Genomic DNA, 21,732 nt, shown 5'->3' on the forward strand with positions numbered 1-21,732 from the left:
GCTTCGAACTCCCACGCACACAACTTGGACCTCGTTAAAAATAATATATATACATGTATGTACAGACACACACATTTATAAAGAGGGAAATGTGATTGATTTTGGTGTCATGAATGTTGCTTTAAAGCTAAAACTGTTTAATCTTTTCTTAATAACAAGCAGTCAGTTTGATCAACAGGCTCTTCTCTACTGAGATTCATAAACAGAAGTTCACATAACAGACCAGTATGGACTATAGATGTGTTATTATTAATAGAAAATTTGAATGAAAAGGGAGTTTTCCAAAGGTTTTTGGGAAATATCACATTTCATGAATCATATTTGTGATGTGTTACTGTGTGAAGAACAGATCCTAAAATATACACGGTGATAAAAGCAATGCCAGTTCCTCTAAAACGGTTAGAGAAGATCTGCTGCACTGTCCCTAGTTTGAGCAAACTCAGCATTCAATATATTGACTTTAGTGACTGAAAAATCTCCAAATTTATTAGAATGACTTTAGTCAAAGATTTTTTTCCCCCTAATCAGGTTAAAAGGCATTATATCCTTGAAGATTTGGAATTGGTTTAGAACACCAAAATTAAATTTTTTTTATTTTTAAAAATCGCTCTGCATCTTTTTTTTCTTTCCTTTTCTTTTTTCAATTTTGTATTTTTTTTTAAATCTTTTATATATTTCAGAATCAGAATCAGAATCAGAATCAGAATGGGTTTATTGCCAGATGTTGAGGTTTACAACATTAGGAAATTGCTGCGGTGCTTCAGTGCAAACAATAAGAATTAAAGTGCTATGTAGAAAGAAAGATATGTGCATGAGATATACATGAGATATATACATAAGAATAAGAATTATGAGTGCTACGTAGAAAGATATATACATGAGTGCAGGTGGTGATCAGTGCCAGACATGAAATGATGCAGTGACACAGCGTAGGGTCATGTGTTAGTGGCGGGGACAGTCATGTGGTTATTGTTCATGTGTCCAACAGCAGAGGGGAAGAAACTGTTCTTGTGGCGAGAGGTTCTGGTGCGAATGGACCGGAGCCTCCTGCCTGAGGGGAGCAGGTCAAACAGACTGTGTCCAGGGTGAGAAGGATCAGCTGAGATCCGAGCTGCACGCCGCAATGTCCTGGAGGTGTACAGGTCCTGCAGAGATGGGAGTCTGCAGCCAATCACCTTCTCAGCAGAGCGCACAACACGCTGCAGTCTCTGTTTGTCCCTGATAGTGGCTCCAGCGTACCACACGGTGATGGAGGAGGTGAGGATGGACTCGATGATTGCAGTGTAGAATTGCATCATCGTCCGTGTTGGCAGGTTGAATTTCTTCAGCTGCCTCAGGAAGTACATCCTCTGCTGGGCTTTCTTGATGACGGAGGTGATGGTGGGCTCCCACTTCAGGTCCTGGGTGATGGTGGTACCCAGGAAGCGGAATGAGTCCACAGAGGTGATGGGGGTGTCAGTCAGGATGATGGGGGGGAGTGGAGCTGTGTGCTTCCTGAAGTCCACAATAATCTCCACTGTCTTCTGGGCATTCAGCACCAGGTTGTTGTGGCTGCACCAGGACACCAGACGTTCAACCTCCCTCCTGTAGGCAGACTCATCCCCGTCAGAGATGAGCCCAATGACGGTGGTGTCATCTGCGAACTTGATTAGCTTGACAGACTGGTGGGTGGAGGTGCAGCAGTTGGTGTACAGGGAGAAGAGCAGAGGAGAAAGAACACAGCCCTGAGGGGAGCCGGTGCTGATGGTCCGGGAGTCCGAGACATTCTTCCCCAGCCTCACATGCTGCTTCCTGTCCGTCAGGAAGTCAGTGATCCACCGGCAGATGGGATCAGGCACATTCATCTGGGAAAGCTTGCCTCGGAGATGGTCTGGAAGGATGGTGTTGAAGGCAGAGCTGAAGTCCACAAACAGGATCCTGGCGTAGGTTCCTGGGGAGTCCAGATGCTGCAGGATGAAGTGTAGGGCCATGTTGATGGCGTCGTCTACAGACCTGTTGGCTCTATATGCAAACTGCAGGGGGTCCAGGAGGGGGGCCGTGAGGGTCTTGAGATGGGAGAGAACTAGGCGCTCAAATGACTTCATGACCACAGATGTCAGAGCCACGGGTCTGTAGTCATTTAGTCCAGTGATCCTAGGTTTCTTGGGGACAGGGATTATGGTGGAGGACTTGAAGCAGGCAGGCACATGACATGCCTGCAGTGAGGAGTTGAAGATGCCAGAAAACACTGGGGCCAGCTCGTTTGCACAGTGTCTGAGGGTGGCAGGAGACACACCGTCTGGGCCGGGAGCTTTCCGAGCATTCAGATTCTTAAACTGCTTCCTCACATCTGCTTCATGAATATGAAGAGTTGTGGTCGGAGGAGGTGGTGTGAAATCCTCTTTTGTGTGGGGTGAGGAGGGGGGTGTTGTAGGTGAACAGTTTGAAGGTGGTGATGGCTCTATGGAGGGGGGAGAGGTGGGGGAATGAGTGTCCAAAGTGCCTCTATTGTTGGGGTCGTTGGAGGTGTGAAGGCTGCCTGATGGCTCGTCAAAACGACAGTAGAAGTCGTTGAGGGTGTTGGCTAAGAGCAAGTCGTCAGTGGAGTGGGGGGTTTTAGGCTTGTAGTTTGTAATATTCCTAAAACCTTTCCACACAGAGGCCGAGTCATTCTCTGAGATCTGCTGCTGCATCTTCTCAGAGTGCTGATGTTTGGCAATGTCCACTTCCTTAGTGAACTTGTACTTGGCCTCTCTGTAGCAGTCCCTGTCTCCGCTTCTGAACGCCTTTCTCTTTCCCAGCCACAGCTTTTTGAGTTTAGGAGTAAACCAGGGTTTGTCATTGTTATAACTCACCCTGGTGCGTGATGGCACAATGCTGTCCTCACAGAAGTGGATATAGGAGGTGACAGTGTCCGTAAACTCGTCCAAGCTGTTAGAAGCAGCCTTCATTGTGTCCCAGTCTGTTGTCTCCAAACACGTGCGAAGCTCCTCCACAGCCTCGTTGCTCCACAGTTTTTTGGTCCTCACGACAGGTTTGGAGAGCTTCAGCCTCTGTCTGTACGCGGGGATTAGGTGGATCATGACGTGGTCAGAAAGTCCGAGTGAAGCGCGCGGCACCGCGCGATAGGCCCCGCTGATCGTGCTGTAGCAGTGGTCCAATGTCCTCTCCTCTCTGGTCGGGCATTTAATATTTATCTTTAATACTTAAAGTTATATAACGTACCTGCTCGACTTGCATTTTTACAATACGACACTGCATTCAAGTTTCTGCGTGACTGCTGCAGCTGCAGTTAAAGCGCTGCAACCCAATTTTACAGCATCAAGCGAGAAATTAGAATCAAACTTATGAGAAAGGAGACTTTGAACACAAATAAGTGTGATGAAAACCATTAGTAATGCATCTGGAGTTCGACACCTGTGGCCTAAGCTGATCCTGCAAGTATTCAGTGGGGTTCAGGTCAGGACTGCAGACAGGAGTTAATAGAAGATAAAAGCAGAAAGGTGTTTGGCATTGGCAGAGAAGATTTTTAAGGTTTTTCATGGGCACAACCCACATATTTCTTTACAAATGTCACACTATTTAAAGGTGGACAAAAATAAAAAAAACCCACAAAAACAAAAAAAGGCTTTCAGATTTATCAATTTATTGCATTTATTGATTTATTGTTATAATTCTTAATAAGAACCACTGTTACAACAAATCGATCAAACACAAATGTCCTTACTAGGTGATACGTATAAACTGGTCGTGAATGGAAGCACTTTACTGTGGTGCTTTCCAGCTTGGGAGAAACATGTAGCTGAGGTCCCAAAGCCAACAATGCACGGCTTGAGTAGTAACTGGAAGAAGGAAAAATATTAACCTCAGCAACTTCACTTTCAGTGTTGTATATGTTGCTATGCTAGATGTGGCAGTTAGCTGTAGCTCATAGGTGTCAAACTCTGGCCCGCGGGCCAAATTTGGCCCGCAGCCTAATTACATTTGGCCCACGAAGCCATACAAAATTGCTATTAGAGCTGGCCTGCCATTATTACACAGGTCATGTACTGCTAATACTACAATTCCTAGAATGCTCTGTTGGTGTTTTGGCCTGTCAGTCACGACAGGACTTATTAGCTCCCTCTCCTCTGTTGACTATAGTCATAGCAACCATGCAAATACTGCCATGCTACCGATCCCAAAATGGCTAAAAGAATAAAAAAAGGAGCAGGTGGGAGAATATGATGAAAATTTGACAAATGATAAAATGATACAATTTAATTCAGAAGGCTGCAAATACAGTTTTTATTTAAGAAATGAATTCCACTGATGTGTTATTTAATTGGAACTTTGATTTTGCATGTGTGCAATATTAAGTTATATATACATTTATTAAGCTTTGCTTGTTCCATACTCAGTTTTTCAGCAAAACTTGTTTGAGTCCATAAGAAAAGATTCCTTGTTATATTTAGAGGAAGTTTTTTTTCAATGAATATTAATGTTAGCCCGCGACTTTGATCCAGTTTTGAATTTTGGCCCACTGTGTATTTGAGTTTGACACCCCTGCTGTAGCTATACAGCAACATAGCTTAGCAAAAAACATCTTTATGCTTTTTTTTTTCTTTTAAAAAAATAGCTTTTGAAATGTGACAGTGTCATCCTGACCGGGTGCTGTCGCTACTCTTCAGGCACACATTTACCTGTTACATGGTTACGAGCTATAGCGCTGCTACGGCATGAATGTTTTTGCTTTTGTTTCAGCCTTTGTTAGTATATTTTCCTTCTTCAAGCAGTTATTCTTTATTAATTCAGACCTTGCCCCCCTCATATCAATGCTTTTCACATTCTCAACTTTTCATTTAAAAAATATAAACAGCATACTGAATTCTGTGATTAACACAGTAATTCTCCTCCTGTAATTGAAATACTTCTAAGCGACCCCTGAAGGTCCCCGACCCTCATGTTTGGCACGTTTGGCGTAAGGAGGGGATGGAGGTGGGAGGTGTCAGTCAAATCAGTGATTTCGACGCTGAACGGGCTGCATGGTTCCCCACAGGAAGAACTGGTTTGGTTACAAACAAAAGTTCCTGAGCAGGAGCACAGCTCCATGTTCGGAGTACTGTTTGTTTTCGATCACGCAGCGTAGTTGGCGTATGTACCAACTAAGGATGAAGAGCAGGGATGCGAGGAAACGAGGAGATGGGATTTGAAGCGGTCCGGGCAAAGTCGATCTTTTAAATCGGAAACCTCGCCGAGCAGCAGACAGAACGAGGTTGGACCATGATTTATAAACGGGAGCCGTAAGAAGCAAACGTTTTAAGAGGTGCTGCTTCCCTTGTTGGGTTACGAGCAGGCGGCGGGGTTGCGCCTGGTTCTGGACGGCGGATTCCGCTGATGAGGGATCTGTTGTGTCAGGGCCGTGAGGAGGCCTGTTGTCCTTCAGTGCGCGACGTGTTTTCGCCGCTCTCAGCGTGTAAACGACGGGTTGTTTTTGTTTTTCAAAGCAAAGGTACGGAAGGCGCCTCTATATATGCAATAACACACTTCTTGTAGCACAACAGAGTATGCGTTTATGAGAAGAACCTCAACAGCTGGGTTTAACTGTTGTTTTTGTTCCCGTTAACGCTGCATGATCCCATTTTCTTTAGGCAACAGCCTGACTCTGACGAGCTTGCTATTGTGAGCGGATGAAGTCATTCTTTGATCCATTTGTAGCAGCAGCAACAAATAAATCTGTAATTAGCCACAGCACACACAGCACACGCTTTAGCCTCGAGTATCAGCTTCATTTATTGCTGTCAGGAGGAAAAGCTGCAGGAGCAAAGAGTTAAACCTGTTATCAGAACCATTCTCTGCAATAACGACGTTCTTGCACATATGCAGACAGGTTTTGGTCCACTTGTCTCTACAGAAACTAAATCCTTTGGGCTTATGGGCTGCTGCTCAGCACCTCAAAGCTTTAGCCCCTCCACATATTGTCTTTCCACTTTGACTCTTGTCATCGTCATGCTGGAGACCCATCGCTTCACTGTTCTTACTGTTTTGGAAGTTCTCGTACTTTACAGTACATGGGACAGTGAAGCCATCCTGTCCCCTTAGCAGGAAAACAGCCCCAGAACATAATGGTTCCACCTCCATGCTTGATGGTGGGGATGTTGTTCTTTGGGTCATACTCAGTATTTCTTTGCCTCCAAACACAGTTGATGCCAAAGCGCCCGATTTCATCTGACCACAGCACTTTGTCCCAAACCTCTGAATCATTTAAAGGTTAACTGGCAAACTTTAAATGGGTCTGTACATGTACCTTCTTGAGCAGGGCCCTCGCAGGTGCTACAGTCTGTTACAGCAAAGTGTGTTACCAGCAGTGTTCTTGGTGACTGGAGACCCAACTTCCGTTAGATCATCAACAAGCTCCTTCAGTGTAGTTTTGCGTTGAAGTTGCACATTTCTCATGATCATTCCAGACCCAACGATGGTCTGGAGATTGATGGTCATTTTATATTTCTAACATTTTCTAATAATCCTAAAAAAACAGTGATCACCACCTCACCAAATGTTTTGCTGGTGGTCTTGTAGTTTGTTTTAGCCTTGTGCATGTCTAGAACCCCAACCAATCACAGCAGATGGCCCCGCCCCTCCCTGAGCCTGGTTCTGCCGGAGGTTTCTTCCTGTTAAAAGGGAGTTTTTCCTTCCCACTGTCGCCAAAGTGCTGCTCACAGGGGGTCATATGATTGTTGGGTTTTTCTCTGTATCTATGAAGCGCCTTGAGGCGACTTTTGTTGTGATTTGGCGCTATATAAATAAAATGAATTGAATAGAAGCTTGTCCCTGACACAGCTGTTTGGTCTTGTTGTGGTTTTGGAGAAGTTGAAATAGATGAAACTGAATCTGTCGACAGGTGTGCTTCACCATCACTTAGGTCACTCAGTGACTTGCAGATCAGTTTATAACTTTTATGCAATGATTTCCTTTCTTGACTCTGTCATTAAAATGAAATTGTCCTAAAGAGAGAGAATGACTTTGTGTACACATTTACAAACTCAGCAGGGGATCAGGGCTTATTCTGAGGTTGACCTGAATGTGCACTGCAGTTCTGATTTGTTCACCGTGTCCACTCGTCTACTCAGGGTCTGAGCCTGACTGTGTAATCTGTATACAGTAAACTGTAGTATAAACCAAGGGTCTGTAGGTTTGTAGGTTGAGTGGCAACTTGTTTTTCTCTCCTTGGGTGAATGTGTGACTTTTTCACTAGCAAACTGGCAGCACTGTTCTGTGGTGTACTAAGCCTACCTTGGACAGCTGGGGCTATTGACTTGATACTTGATACCACTTCCTTTGCAGGACATCCTGCCCTGTTGTTACTTGAATTAAATTCCTGACTGTCTTTTCTAACTTGCTTTTTTGATTTTAAACACAAACCTCAGTAAACGGCTGATTCTAGTCTGTGGGTAATATTAAAACTGTGAGTAGTTTTTATTTCCAGTTACATCAACATCCAGCCAATCAAACTGGCTGCAGTTCAAATCTTGTATTATGTTGCAGCTGTTGGTTATTTTAGCGAGTTTTCTGTTTATTACTCTGTCAAGTAATCACATAAGAAATACGTCCTAAGCAAGTAACAGTGAATATTCAAAAGGGTTAGCCCTACATGTCTTTTAAAATATAACTGCTCATTGGTTCCAGTTTAGAATTCAAGTGTTGTAACAGTTTAACAGGATACAATATCTGCCAAAAAAGCAAAAACCCTTCCTTTGATTAAAAATTAGATTTTTTTTGTAGAAATCATTTCCCTAAATGCAAAAACAAATATTCACAAACACATTAATGTCAAATAAAATAAGTTTTACATATCATTTAAACTAAAGCATAAAATAAAATAGCCTTTACTCTTCATGAAATGCTTCCTTAAATACTGAGGAGCCAGAAGCAGTTCTGAGAGTGTTGTGGCTCCTGGATGAGATAAAGTGGGTGTATGTTCATGGGTATATGCTTTTTGTGTGTGTGTGTGTGCGCGCCTGTGTGTTTTTGAATGAGTATGTGTGGCTCTAAGCCTTTACTGTGGTGGCAACAAGAAAGAAAACACGCTGTGCTTTGATGCAACATTAGGTTTAAATGTTAATAATTTATTGTCCTGCCTAACAGCACCAGGTCAGTGGCGTTTTACTCTCCCATGTATATTTTTACGGGCATGTTGGGACGGTGTGGGATTTAATTTTTATATTTTAAAACATTAACACAACTCAAATGTAATTTTTATATATTTATATTTCTATAACTCCACAAAACAATGTTACTAAAGCCTTGAAATATAGATGGTCAAGCAGACCTGGTTACTGCAGGTATCACTATGACAGAAAAGATGCCCATTTTAAACATTATGTCACACTAAGTTAATAGTTCATCGGCGTACGTATGGTTTAATTTAACGTCTGTAGTGTTACTGTAGACTTTTCACTGTGTAACATGAACTGCAGTGGATGGGAGGAGCTTCAAAGTAACTTTTCTTCATATTTAAGTTTTCGAAAAGCTGGTTTAATTAAGAACTCCCACCTGCTTTTTCCAAGTAAAGGATTTTGATTACAGTAACAAGCGCTTCTGTTTTGGATGCTAGTGGATGCTCAGCATCTCTGTGGCAGCTCTGCCTCTTTGTTTCCTGGCATTTGTGAGTAGACAGACTCCACACTGAAGGATGATAGCATATTCAGAGAGAACTATGGGCTGCTTGGGCTTAATATGTTTTACTCCAGGTCTGTTTTAGTGGCAAATGCAAGTGACATGCATGCTATAGAGCTCTGGAGCTTTAGCTCAATAACAGTGTGTAGAGAGCCTCATGACCAAGCAACTGCATCCAAGCATTACATCATCAAGTGCAATGCAAGCGTTGGATGCAGTGGTGTAAACATGCCGCCACTATACTCTAGAGCAGTGGAGTGACGGATCACACTTTTCCCATCTGGCAGTCTGATGGAGGAGTCTGGGTTTCGTGGTCACCAGGAGAAACGTACTGGTCTGACCCCACTGTGCCAAGTGTGAAGTTTGGTGGAGGGGGGATTATGGTGTGGGGCTGTTTTTAGTTAAAAGTTTTAATCCTTCAACATATCAAGACATTTTGGACAATTTCATTCATATAGGAGCAAATCCTATAATAGCCAAATTTACACTGGCAATATTTATGGCTGGACAATGTTGTTGTTTAGGTAAGTTTACAGAATCTGAACTACAAATCCGGCCTGTTTGTGTACAATATGAGTTACATTTGAATTATTTCAAATGCATTTCAGTGTCAATGTAAACATGTACGTATGTGTCCAGAATGCATCTTTCTAGACTTTATTTGCATCTCTTTTAATTATTGGAAGGGTACGTTAAGTTGCCATTGTGTCCTGGATACAGTGCTGCAGCTGCTATATGACTTAAAAAAGCAAAGCAATCAGTGCACTGCTTCAGACAAAAGCATTTGTTGTCTGCATTTCTAGTTTGTCCTGACATCTCTCAGATTGATAGTGTTGTCTCAATTATGTGCAGACAGTTAATTAAATAATTGGAGTCTGTCACACTCAGTCACTTTGTTGTGCTTCTAAGCTCGAGCAGAGCAATGCATGGAAAAACAAACAGACACAAAGTGGCATGGAGGAATGTGGTGGGTGTGCTGGGAACAGGAAGCTGTTCCCTTTGGCCCCTCTATTGTTCTCTAATCATGCTGCAGCTATTTATGTAGCGTCCCTGTGACTGGTGCTGTCGAAGAGCTCGGCTCTTTTTCTACACACTTGCTCCAGATTTATAAAAAATTAGCTATTAACTTTGGGTTAACCAGAAACTCTTCAAGATAAACACAGTTTTTAATAATTTAGAGTTAATAATTTAACTGTGATGTCCCTGCTGCCAGAAAATTACACCACAACACAATACTTATTTTACCTGCAGGCTGAAAGCACTTCCAGCTGCTTCATATATAATTTATATTTTCCTTAATGTAGGGGCAGATGATGCTGTAGTGGTGGCCTGTAGTTGATGCCTTTGCCAGTGTCAGGATGGTTTTCGGCTTTTCTTCCCATTAATGTATCATGTAGATAATAATAAGTACTGAATATGTCACCACTTTTTTTAAGTAGATGTATTTCTCAAAGGTACTATTGAAATTAAACTCTCACCACACGTCAGTAATAACTCATCCAATCACATCCAAAGAAATCAAACAGCAGATGTTCATTAAGTTGTTTGTAAGAGTGCATTAATTATAGTTTTCTTGTAAACATGTACCTGCTGATTCCAGCTCCTTCTGTAGCTCTCCACAAGTGTTCCTTGGCTCTTGGACGACTCTTCTTATAATTCCTTTACCTCCTCTGTCTGAAATCTTGCAGGGAGCGACTGGTCACAGCCAGTGTATGGTGAAATGACCCCCCCGTCCCTGATCGCTAAGCACCCTTAGACGTTACATTTGTGCTAATTGCTGCATGTTTGTTGTTATCGAAGCTCTGCATGTGTTGCAAGTGGCTCTAGTAACGTTTAAATGATTTTAAACTGACGGATTATTATCCAGACAGTCGTCTCAGGTGACATCAGCCACTGTTAAGCACACAAAAGATTATGACAAAAGATAATTCACTCCTGTTTTCTTCCTGTTTAATCAGCTGCTTCTTTTTCTCTCCTTTAGGTTTCCAGCCTCCTTTCATCCCTGACAGTCCTTGTGGATTGTAGGACCACCCCCGTCACTTCCTCCTACCTGGACATACAAGTGGCAGCATCTTGGCTTCGTCTTTATCCTTCCTCCTGCGTCTTTTTTGCCCCTGTCCCACCTCCATGGTTCTCTTTTTATAATGTGTGGCTGGATGACTTTCAACCTTTCAAACTTTCAAGCAAACTAATTCTTAAGCAAGAGGCTGCTGTACTGTTGGCACTTAAGTGTGTGTTAAAATGGACTGGTGTCACATGACAGGATATAAATGACTGCTTACAGAAGCTTCAGCCACCAACACTTTACGTTCTTCTCAATGATAGCTTGTGGAAACTGCGAACTCTCAAGTGCCTTGTCCTAAATGTTGCCACCGAGCAGAAGATTTCTTTCAGTGGAAATATGATCCAAGCAGTTCCCTTTACTTTATACTGCAGTTGCACTGCTCCAAATATTCAGTTCTGATGAAGAGTTGCCTCCACCTCTTCGTCTCTTTTCTCCTGTAAGGTCGCTGGTCTTATCTCTTGCTATTCATACTCTGATTTCATCGTTTCCACTTCCTTATTTGTTTTCTTTTTTCAGTCCATTTGTTTTGTCACCACCATTCGCCTTTCTGTTGCATCTGCTGTCCTTCCCCCTCGCCCCTGTCCATAGTCACCCCCCCCCCCCCCACCACCACCACCACCACCATCATCATCATCACCATCTCCACCTTTACATCCCACACTCACCACTACCAGCACCACTAGCTAATCACCTAACCCCCTAACTTCTCATCCCCTCCCTTCACCTCTCTCTACTGTTACCATGGCAACAGCTGCCACTGCCTCTTCATCATCCTCATCATCACCTAGTGGCAGTGCCAGGGAACACCTGCTGGTGGTGCGTCGACGCACTCCACATACCCGACCCTACACGATCGGGCCTGACAGCGTCTGCAGCTTGTCAGTGCAGGAACCAATCGGAGCCTCGGCCTCGGCCTCCTCTACAATGTCATCAGGGAATCAGCCAGAAACAGGACTGGGGCTTCAGCGGGCCAATAGTGACACAGACCTGGTGACTTCAGAAAGTCGGTCATCGCTCACAGCTTCTACATACCAGGTGACTCTGGGTCACAGCCACCTGGTGATCTCCTGGGACATAAAGGAGGAAGTGGATGCAACTGACTGGATCGGCTTATACCACATTGGTGAGAAACTGGAAAACAAATTTAATTACTACTTTATCAGCAGTTACTCTGCATAAATCTCTTATTTGTTACTCGTGAACTAGTAGAACAAAGCTGAAGTTAGCTTAGTATCAATCCAAGGTAACCTCATAGAGCTGGGCCGTAGGTACAGAACAAGATGGTGGGCGTTTCTCTGGCACAGGTAGCTGGTAACTGTGACAACATGCCAGATTGATTTCATGGATTACTTTTGAAAGATTTAATAGACAAAAGCTTCTTAATTTTTAATCAGATGCTCCCCGTTCTGTTGGGAAAAATTACAACAGCTTTTAATGACTTTAGCACAGGTATTATTATTATTATTGCTTTTATACTTATTACACTTATATAATTTTACTAATTATTAACAATTCTTTTTGTATTTTTGTGACTATGTAGATAGCTCGCTTTCTTAAATGGGACAGCAGATGACTGTGTTGTGGTTTTGGCACAATGATCCAAGTTTCTCAGGATGTTTCCAAACCTTTGGTGTTCGGCCCTTTTAAATGTAACTCTGGCTTGTTTTACTCGTGGTGTGGTTCATTTGTGCAGAGTCTAACACAGTAATCACACTCAGGACCACAACCTACAGTTACAGTGGAGGTGATACCTGTTGAATCTGTTTGAATGTCTTGTATCATAGCTTGGTACGGTAATCTGTTCTTAACCAGTAAGACCAAACCTGGTAATCTGGTTAAAGTGGCTGGTAAGATTTCAGCAGTATCTGCTTCTTTGTGCAGCAAGAAACAGAATAAACAGTAGCAGAGCCTACAAATCGACCTCCAGTGATCGACTGGTGTAAATGTCTAACGGATCAGAAACGCACTGTCTAGACCATAGGTGTCAAACTCTGGCCTGCGGGCCAAATTTGGCCCGCAGCCTAATTACATTTGGCCCGTGAAGCCATACCAAATTACTATTAGAGCTGGCCTACTGGTATTATACAGCTAATATATATATTGTTTAGTATTAAGCTTTGCTTGTTCCATATTCAGTTTTTCAGCAAAACATGTTTGAGTCCATAAGATTCATTCTTGTATCTGGAGGAATAAATATATTTCAATAAATATTAATGTTAGCCCGCGACTTTGTTCCAGTTTTGAATTTTGGCCCACTGTGTATTTGAGTTTGACACCCCTGGTCTAGAAGGTCAGTGATACCCTGGGGAAAAAAATGCCCCTGGACACTATTCATCATCTGATTAGGAGCATGCTCTGCTGCTGTCAGGCATGCATCAAAGCATGTGGTGGCCATACAAAGTGCCATTTTGGGTTGTTGCAGTTCCATTTCTGAAAAATGGACTAGTCTGCCACATTATTTTTTCACTACTTTTTCAGGCGTTCTGTGGGTACATTTTTCATTTCAAGACGTTGGACTCTTTTGTTGCTGGCACATTTCTCAGGGTGTACTCTGCCTCTCACCCTGTGGTAGCTGGGATAGGTTCATGCACCTACTGTGAGCTGGATAAGGATACAGGGAAGAGAATGGATGGATGGAGATCAGATGTGTTTTCCAAAGTGTTCCTATATTTATTTATTTACATAATACATACATATACTTAGGGATTATTAAGGTATTCGGATTATTTGACCAGTATATATTTCAAACTAAAAAATTTTTTAAGCTCAAACATATGAACAACACATTTAGATTTGCATAAAACACTTTAAAAAAATAATAAATACTGTTTATACTTTACTTTCAAAGCTTGCTTAATCTTTGTTTATCTTTATCATAATTACATTTTTTATTACAAGCTGTTACAAGTTCTGAATTTCTATTGGATTCTTGAAATATTCTTCCTTCTGCAGCTCTACAGTAACAGTGTTTGTTTAGACTGTGCATTCAGTCTGCTGTACTTTTGTAATGATAGGTAATTTATCTTAGTTGAACTATTTTCTACAACTTTGTCCATCAATATCATGGGATATATCATAGTTTCAATTGCAAAATTACACCAGTTTAAAGTCGATGACAGTGTAACAGAAACAAGAATTGCTACCCTGGATGCTTCCTTCTTCTTCGGTGTCTTATTACCACGTGGGCGGTCGATATCGGGCTCCTTTTATATTCCTTTTGGGTAAGTTGGAATATCAGTGGGTTTTCCGGCTCTTCTGTTCAGTCGAGTCTCAAATTTGGGCGTCATATTTGACAGTTCAGTGATTCTCCAAATCAACTCTGGATTTTGGACTGCGACATGATGCTGCGACAAGACTTTTAACTGGCCCTAACAAGAGATTGCATATTGCCTTTCGGCTTCTCTTCATTGTTTGCTGATAAATGTTAAAATTTTAGTTTTAAGTTTTAGGGCTGTACGTGGTGAAGCTCCCCAGTAAAACTCTGAGCTGTTGAAACCTCATGCTTGGTTGGTACAAGGTTCAAAACACGCCAGGTTTGGGCTTTTCAGGCACCAAGGCTATACAGTTCTCTTCAGTTGTCTTTAAGTTGTACAGACTCCATTGACTCTTTTAAAAAGCAGCTGAAGACACTTCTATACAGACAACAATTCATTTGTTGTTTTATGTTTTAATTAATCTGAGTTTTTTTCGTTTTATTGTGAAGACTTTGTGACATTTATCTGTGAAAAGTGCTATATGAATACATTTATTTTTAACAGTGGTCAAATGTCAAACAGGTGTGTTTACTTAGAAAAAATAAAATCATGCTAATGCTGAGTGACCACTGTACCCCGTATACACCATGTCGAAAATGTGGTTTGCAAGGTTAACTTCAGCCTTTTTCCAGCGATGCCATGAAAACAACGGGAAGATTTCTTCCCTTTTGCGTCCAGTCGGTCTTGGTCTCATCTAAGAGTCTTCTCCCCAGCATCACCTTTGTGAAGTCAGTCATGTCCATTTATATTTTCTTTGTCAAGTTTGTGTCTTGGTCTGGATCTCATTGTTTATGCTTCCTGTTCCTGCCTCATTAGCTTAATTCCATTCTGCTGTGTCTTTTCCCATGTGTCTCCACTTTTCCTAATCACCTCCTTGTGTATGTATTGTCTCTTCTCAGAACATCAGTCATCTTCTCCTTGGGTCTGCCAGCTTTAGTATTACTGTTTTCCTAGTGTTATTTCCCACTATTGGCTTTTGTTCCATCTTTTTCTATTGTGTTTTCTATTATTCTCTCTGGCCAAAATAAATGCCTCGCCTTGTGTTTAACCACCCCTGCATGTGAGTGTGCATTTTGCTTCTTTACTCCATGTGTGTGTCTGCACATCTTAGAATAGAATAGACGTTTATTGTCATTGTACATGTACGATGTGCATGGAATAAAAATGTAAATAGTAGGACAGCACGGATACAAAGCAGGATGAAGGCACACATTAGAGGGCAGGTTGCAAAGTGCTTGAAAGTAGTGCATTGGACCTGGTCTGAGTATAGAGTCTGTGTGTGAGTGACCTGAGGGTTACTCAGACCACGGCTCAGATTGGTGGGTGGGGTGTTTTGAGGCTGGAGTGGGACCTCATTGACCTGAGGTGCCGACCAGAGGGCAGTGAGTCAAGTGGTGGGCAAGGTGCAAGGGGTCGCCTGTGATTGTCCTGGTTTCTTGAGACAGGATGAACTGGCAATAGCCTCAGGGGTGGCAGAGGCCAGCCGTTCTCCATTTATAATGAGAGGGGAGCGGACCTGTCTGTGCCAAGTCCATAAGTTATGTTTTAAATTCTCTACCCTGTATGCTGTCTCATCTCCGTCAGAAATTAGCCCAACCATAGTGGGCTAATTTCATCGTCAAATGTGCGTCATCCAGCAAATATGAGATGGTGAATTTAAGTAAAGTGAGTAAAACTGGGTGCAGATCATAACTCAGTTTGGATGACACTGCTGATTTTGTCCTTTAATATGCTTAAAAATAGGAGCAGGAAAAGGCCAATTCAGAACTGAACTGGGGATCATCAGATATGGACTAGCAGGCGCTGCCTGTAAATAAATGGCTATTATGGATGTTCAGGGCAACCAATTTCTTAGTCAACTTAGTGAGGAAAAAAATGGACTAACCAACTGGTTGAAAGCTAAGAGACACTCAGATATTAAGTTAAATTTGAGAACCGTTTAGTGAAGACTGAAAAAAATCTAATAATAAAGGCACTTTAAACCGTTTATGACATTCTTCATAGGGGTGCAACGATACACAAAATTCACGGTTGGGTTCGGTTCAATACTTTGGTGTCACAGTTCGATATTTTTTCGATACAAATAAAATGTTCATGCCTTTTTAATTTGTCATTTATTAAAATTATAAATATATATTTTAACTCAAAAGTACAGTTTTTAAATTTAACCCTAACCCTTGTGCGTGTTTTTTATTTTGACAGCGAATGCGCACCTGCGGACCACTTATGTGCAGCCCTGGTTATTTAGCTCGTCATATTGCAGCCACAGAAATTCTTTTGTCCATGAAACCATAAAGCTGCACTTTCTTTTTGCCTTATAGTCTGATTTGTCATAACTTCTCCGTTTTGTGGTAAGCTTTTCTTTGGCTGTCACTTCTTCACCCTGACCTGTCTTATTTGGCTCAGCAGAACTAAAATATATATGCTGCTGCTTTTACACAGGCACTCACATAAGCTCAGCGATTCTCTGCGCGATCAACCTCTCACATGTTTAAGCTGCGGGAGATTTCACTTGTCATGTTTGCATAGTAAGCTAACGATTAATAAGACGATGTCAGAGGAATTGGTGCGCAAATTATCATCACTCACAGATCAGTGCTGTCGCTCTCTATACACAGTTCGCAGGATTGCAAAGTGAAAGCAAAAAAACAAGCGCAAATTCAAACGCGACTGCAATATGTCACATATTGACAGTGGCTCACCGATGCCAATGACATAATTACCCAGCTACATTTCTGAAAGAATGCAAAAGCATTGACATATATTTTTCCTTCCTACAATAGCCCGACGGGCAGGGAAGAGATAGATTTTGGTAGCCCGACTGAAAAAATCACTAGCTCCAGGACGTCGGGCTAGCGATATTGCAAGCCCTGTATCTGATTGAGGAATCACTCATCTTTGGAAAAGAGAGTTTATTACAGAGAAATGTCTCTTTCCAAAATAAAAGCTATACTATCCGCTTCTTCTGGGCTATATTCTCAGCAGCATAAGGAGAATCACGTGCTAACAGCTGTCTAAATGACTCGGCTAAAGTTAGTAGCATGCTTGTTGTTTTTGTCTTTGCACTAGGATGATGTCGGCGTAAATGTGCAGTCATATTCGTTGTGTTCCCACTAGTGCTTTCAGGTTAATCTCGTTGAAATGACCTTAACGCCACAACACGGCAAATCTCCGTTAACGAGCTACCGCCAATCGCCCCGTGCATGGGGCTAGACGGCCAACACGTTAACGAGCTAACTGCGCTAACACACTAGTTCCCACCCATGTAATTGAGCATTGCGTGGCACATCCAACATACTGTTTTACTTTAGTCCATGACTCGCTTACCTTCAGGGTCATACGTCACATGAAAACCAAAATAATTCCAAACGCCAGATCTGAGAGTGGGGGAGGTCCATGTTGCAAGGAGAGCTTAACTTCTGTCTTGCTAGCTTGCCCTGCTCTCTTCCTTCTGACTATGCTGTCTGTGTTGAGCGCTCAGTGGATCTGCGCTCGACAGTGCAGCCTAGGCGGAGTAGTCGAACACAGATCCACTGAGCGCTCAACACAGACAGCATCGTCAGAAGGAAAGTTGATAAAATAAATTACAAATGTTGTATTGTTCGATACATATGCGTACCGAACCGAAAGCACTGTATCGAACGGTTCAATATCGATACGAATATCGTTGCACCCCTAATTCTTCAATAATGAATCATGCTGCTTAACTGTGCAAATTGTGCATTAACAACAATGTTACACACCAGACAGACAATGAAGAAGAAAAACTTAAAATAAACCAATGATATGGAAAAATGTAAGTACAAAAGATCTTAAGAATAAGAAGGTAAATACATAAAATGTAAGATATTGAAATAATGTAACAATTAAACAAATAGAAAATTAAGTGTAGTTGTGTGAGTTGTAATTTCACTGTTTAAAAACTTAGTTTTGTGTTCTTCTTGTATCAATAACTGTTGGCATCCTTCTATGTCTGTAAGCATCTGTGCAGAGGTAAAGAACACATTTAGAAATGTATATTTACTTAAACATATTTATGTATATTTACATATAAATGTTTCACAGATGAGAACTGTGTGGCCAATGTGTGGGAATCCAAGAACCGCGGTGTGAACGGCACCCAGAGAGGACAGATTGTGTGGAGACTGGAGCCGGGACCCTATTTTATGGAGCGTGAGTGTCTTGTGTTCTTGTTAATTACAAATGATCCTGTATTTATGCGATGCATACTTCCCGTTAATGCTGCATAGCTTTGTTGAGTTTGGTGATACAAACCTAATGATATGCTGTGGAGGCCAGGCTTCACCGGGGTCTGTGCAGGGCTTGAACAAGTGCATTAAAAGTCTCAGTCTCCGTTTCTGAGTTGGAGATGCAAAGGACAACAAGGTTATATCAGTGGGTGATTCCATCTGGTTTGCATGAAATGTTATGGAACAAAGTTTGAACATATATCGTGGTTACTGTGAAATTTTAGCTTCATGTATTAAATATGTTTCAAGATACATAGATATTCATTTCAGGCCATTTTGTTGCACATTGAAATTTGAGGTGATGTTTATATATGAATATCTCACAAATTGTTGAAGGTTCAATTTTCACTGGTCTTTCTTACCATCAAAATAAACTTGAATTAGTAATGTGGGACAGATTTAAAGACCTGGTTTACTCCAGTCTCAAATGATCAAATTTCTATTTGTATTTAAAAAAATAATTATTTTATTTTAACTTGATACAAAATTTAAACATACAGTATATAATTCCTTATATTTTTAACTTCAAATACTTAGCTTTTAAATAGTTTTTAAAAAGTCATCAACCCACTTCCATGCCATTTTAAAATCTAGCATATTGAAATCTAGAGCCAGTTTCACAACACTAGTAAAACTACAGTGGATGCAAAAGTATTCGGCCCCCTTGAACTTTTCCACATTTTGTCACATTACAGCCACAAACATGAATCAGTTTTATTGGACTTCCAGGTGAAAGACCAACACAAAGTGGTGCACACGTGAGAAGTGGAACGAACATCAGACATGACTCCAAACATTTTTACAAATAAATAACTGCAAAGTGGGGTGTGCGTAATTATTCAGCCCCTGAGTCAATACTTTGTAGAACCACCTTTTGCTGCAGTTCCAGCTGCCAGACTTTTCGGGTCTGTCTCTACCAGCTTTGCACATCTACAGACTGAAATCTTTGCCCATTCTTCTTTGCAGAACAGCTCCAGCTCAGTCAGATTAGATGGGCAGCGTTTGTGAACAGCAGTTTTCAGATCTTGCTAAAACTTTGAATGTGTCCCCAAGTGCAGTTGCAAAAACCATCAAGTGCTATGGCTCACACGAGGACCGCCTCAGGAAAGGAAAACCAAGAGTCCCCTCTGCTGCTGACGATAAATTCATCCGAGTCACCAGCCTTAGAAATCGCAAGTTAACAGCACCTCAGATTAGAGTCCATTTAAATGCCACACAGAGTTCCAGTAGCAGATATACATAATTAAATTCAGTTCAATCCAATTTTATTTATATAGCTCCAAATCACAACAACAGTTGCCTCAAGGCGCTTTATATTGGAAGGTAAACCCTGGAATAATTCAATTCCATATGTGTTCATTCATAGTTTTGATGCCTTCAGTTAGAATCTACAATGAAAATAGTTATGAAAATAAAGAAAAAACATTAAATGAGAAGGTGTTTAACCAGTAGTGTATATGGTGGATTAAATCCTAAAAGTATTTTCAGGAGGTCGCGACAACATCCGTTCTCTTCTGGCATCTGAATAACAATTTCAGCCAGTGCTGTTACGGATCTTGTCAGAATTGATGGCATTACAAGCACAGAAAAGTATGGTCAGATTTTGATCTGCAACATCCAAAGAAGAGCATTGGAATGTCTTTCACCGAGCCTGGAGAGCTATCTGCGAAGACTGCTTAAAGAAATGACAAAGATGCGTGTCTGAGATTGTTCAGCGTGCTCATACAAAATACTGACTTACATTGAAAATTGTACAGACTTTTTTTTCTTTACAAACTGTATTTCCATGTGTGTTTGCATGTCTTTCAATAAATCACTACATTTCCCATTTTTCTAGCAAATTATAATGAATGGTTGGGGTAACTCAAGACTTTTACACAGTGTGTAATATAATGTAGTAGCAGATTTATGTTTCAATTTTATTTAAATAAGGTGATTTTGGAATCAATGCTTTCTGTTGTTGGCACATATTTTACCAAGTTACATAACTCTTATGAAAATGTTTTTTAATACATGGAATTATGATCATAAAGGTAGAGTGTTGTGTTTTCTCTCTCCACAGCCGAGACAAAGATCTGCTTTAAATATTATCATGGTATAAGTGGAGCATTAAGAGCAACAACACCTTGTATCACCGTCAAGAATCCTGCAGTACCAGTATGTATAGCTGTCTGTGTGTCCCACCTTCTTTTCTCCCAGTGATTGTTGTGTCCTCTGTCCAGGTGTGGGCCCAAGCAGCTGCGATTTGTTACAAATGTATATGTTTTGTATCTGTCAATAAATGAGTTTAAATCAGCGTCACAGTGAGGACAAGCCAAAACTTGACCAAAATACAGGCTTTTACTTGGCCGTCTAATATATCAGACATGAGAAAACCTTTCAAAATAAAAGGCAGCTCAGCTCTACAAACTCCTTAAAACTTAAACGCACTCCTACATCACACTCTGCTGATCTCTTCCATAAAATGAAAGAAAAACACACCAGCTATATTAAAGGAAAACTGAGTTGTTACCGTCCCCCAGAGTGATTGGTTAACCTAGAACTGTGATAGGTCTGTCTCGCACAGGCCTATTGCTGGAACATTTAGAGACAATTCTACTACAGCACGGTGGCACGGTGGTGAGCACTGTTGCCGCACAGCAAGAAGGTCCTGAGTTCAGTTCCACCATCAGGCCGGGGTCATTCTGTGTGGAGTTTGCGTGGGTTCGCGTGGGTTCCCTCCGGGTACTCCGGCTTCCTCCCAATTGAGTAATCCAAATTGCCCATAGGTGTGAATGCGGGAGTGAATGGTTGTCTGTCTCTGTGTGTTAGTCCTGCGACAGACTGGCGACCTGTCCAGGGTGTACCCCGCCTTTCGCTCTATGACCTCTGGGATAGGCTCCAGCACCCCCCCGCGACCCTGAAAAGGATAAGCGGAAGCAGATGGATCTGCTACAATGGCAAAAAGCATGTGACCCCGTGAATGACTCCCCTAGATCTGCTGGACCTGGAAGTCCAGCAGTTCATCTAAACAAAAGACACTTATACCTAAGCAGACATAGATGTATTTACCGTACCATAAAACAGTAAGAGAAGGTACGACCTCTCTCATGACCTTAGGATGTGTGTGCCAGAACACTCTGGGAGGCACACACAGTCTTTGCAGACTACTAAGGATCAGACCTCTATCATTATGCAATCGATTATAAAAATCAAAGTATATATGAGTACATATTTCTAAGCATAAATGACAATTCAACATATAAACCTAGTTTTACTGGACCTCTCTTCGGCCTTTGATATGGTGGACCATAACATTTTATTACTAAGACTTGAGCACACTGTGGGTATTAGAGGCACTGCCCTCGACTGGTTCAAATCATACCTCGCTGATAGATCCTTATCAGTTAACTTAGGCACCTTCTCCTCTTCCTCCGCTCTGGTCTGTTGTGGTGTGCCTCAAGGATCAGTTTTAGGCCCTATTCTCTTCTCATTGTATTTGCTCCCTCTGGGCGCAATCTTTGAAAAATACAACATCGCCTTCCACTGT

The 21,732-nt window shown here is 41.7% G+C and overlaps 1 protein-coding gene across 1 annotated transcript in view; it reads left to right on the forward strand.

Moving 5' to 3' along the window:
- The first annotated feature begins 11,078 nt into the window (after positions 1-11,078).
- hecw2b (HECT, C2 and WW domain containing E3 ubiquitin protein ligase 2b) overlaps positions 11,079-21,732 on the forward strand; it is a 74,456-nt gene continuing 63,802 nt past the window's right edge. Inside the window, exons 1-3 of the mRNA XM_085348430.1 lie at positions 11,079-11,822; positions 18,019-18,126; positions 20,266-20,360. Of these exons, the coding sequence (XP_085204556.1) occupies positions 11,441-11,822; positions 18,019-18,126; positions 20,266-20,360 (585 nt within the window). The 5' untranslated portion in view covers positions 11,079-11,440. The remainder of the gene's footprint in view (positions 11,823-18,018; positions 18,127-20,265; positions 20,361-21,732) is intronic.

This window comes from Diplotaxodon limnothrissa, linkage group LG23 (assembly GCF_057381915.1).
Source record: "Diplotaxodon limnothrissa isolate DT_005_m linkage group LG23, D_limnothrissa_male_GT1.1, whole genome shotgun sequence".
Lineage (NCBI taxonomy): Eukaryota > Metazoa > Chordata > Actinopteri > Cichliformes > Cichlidae > Diplotaxodon > Diplotaxodon limnothrissa.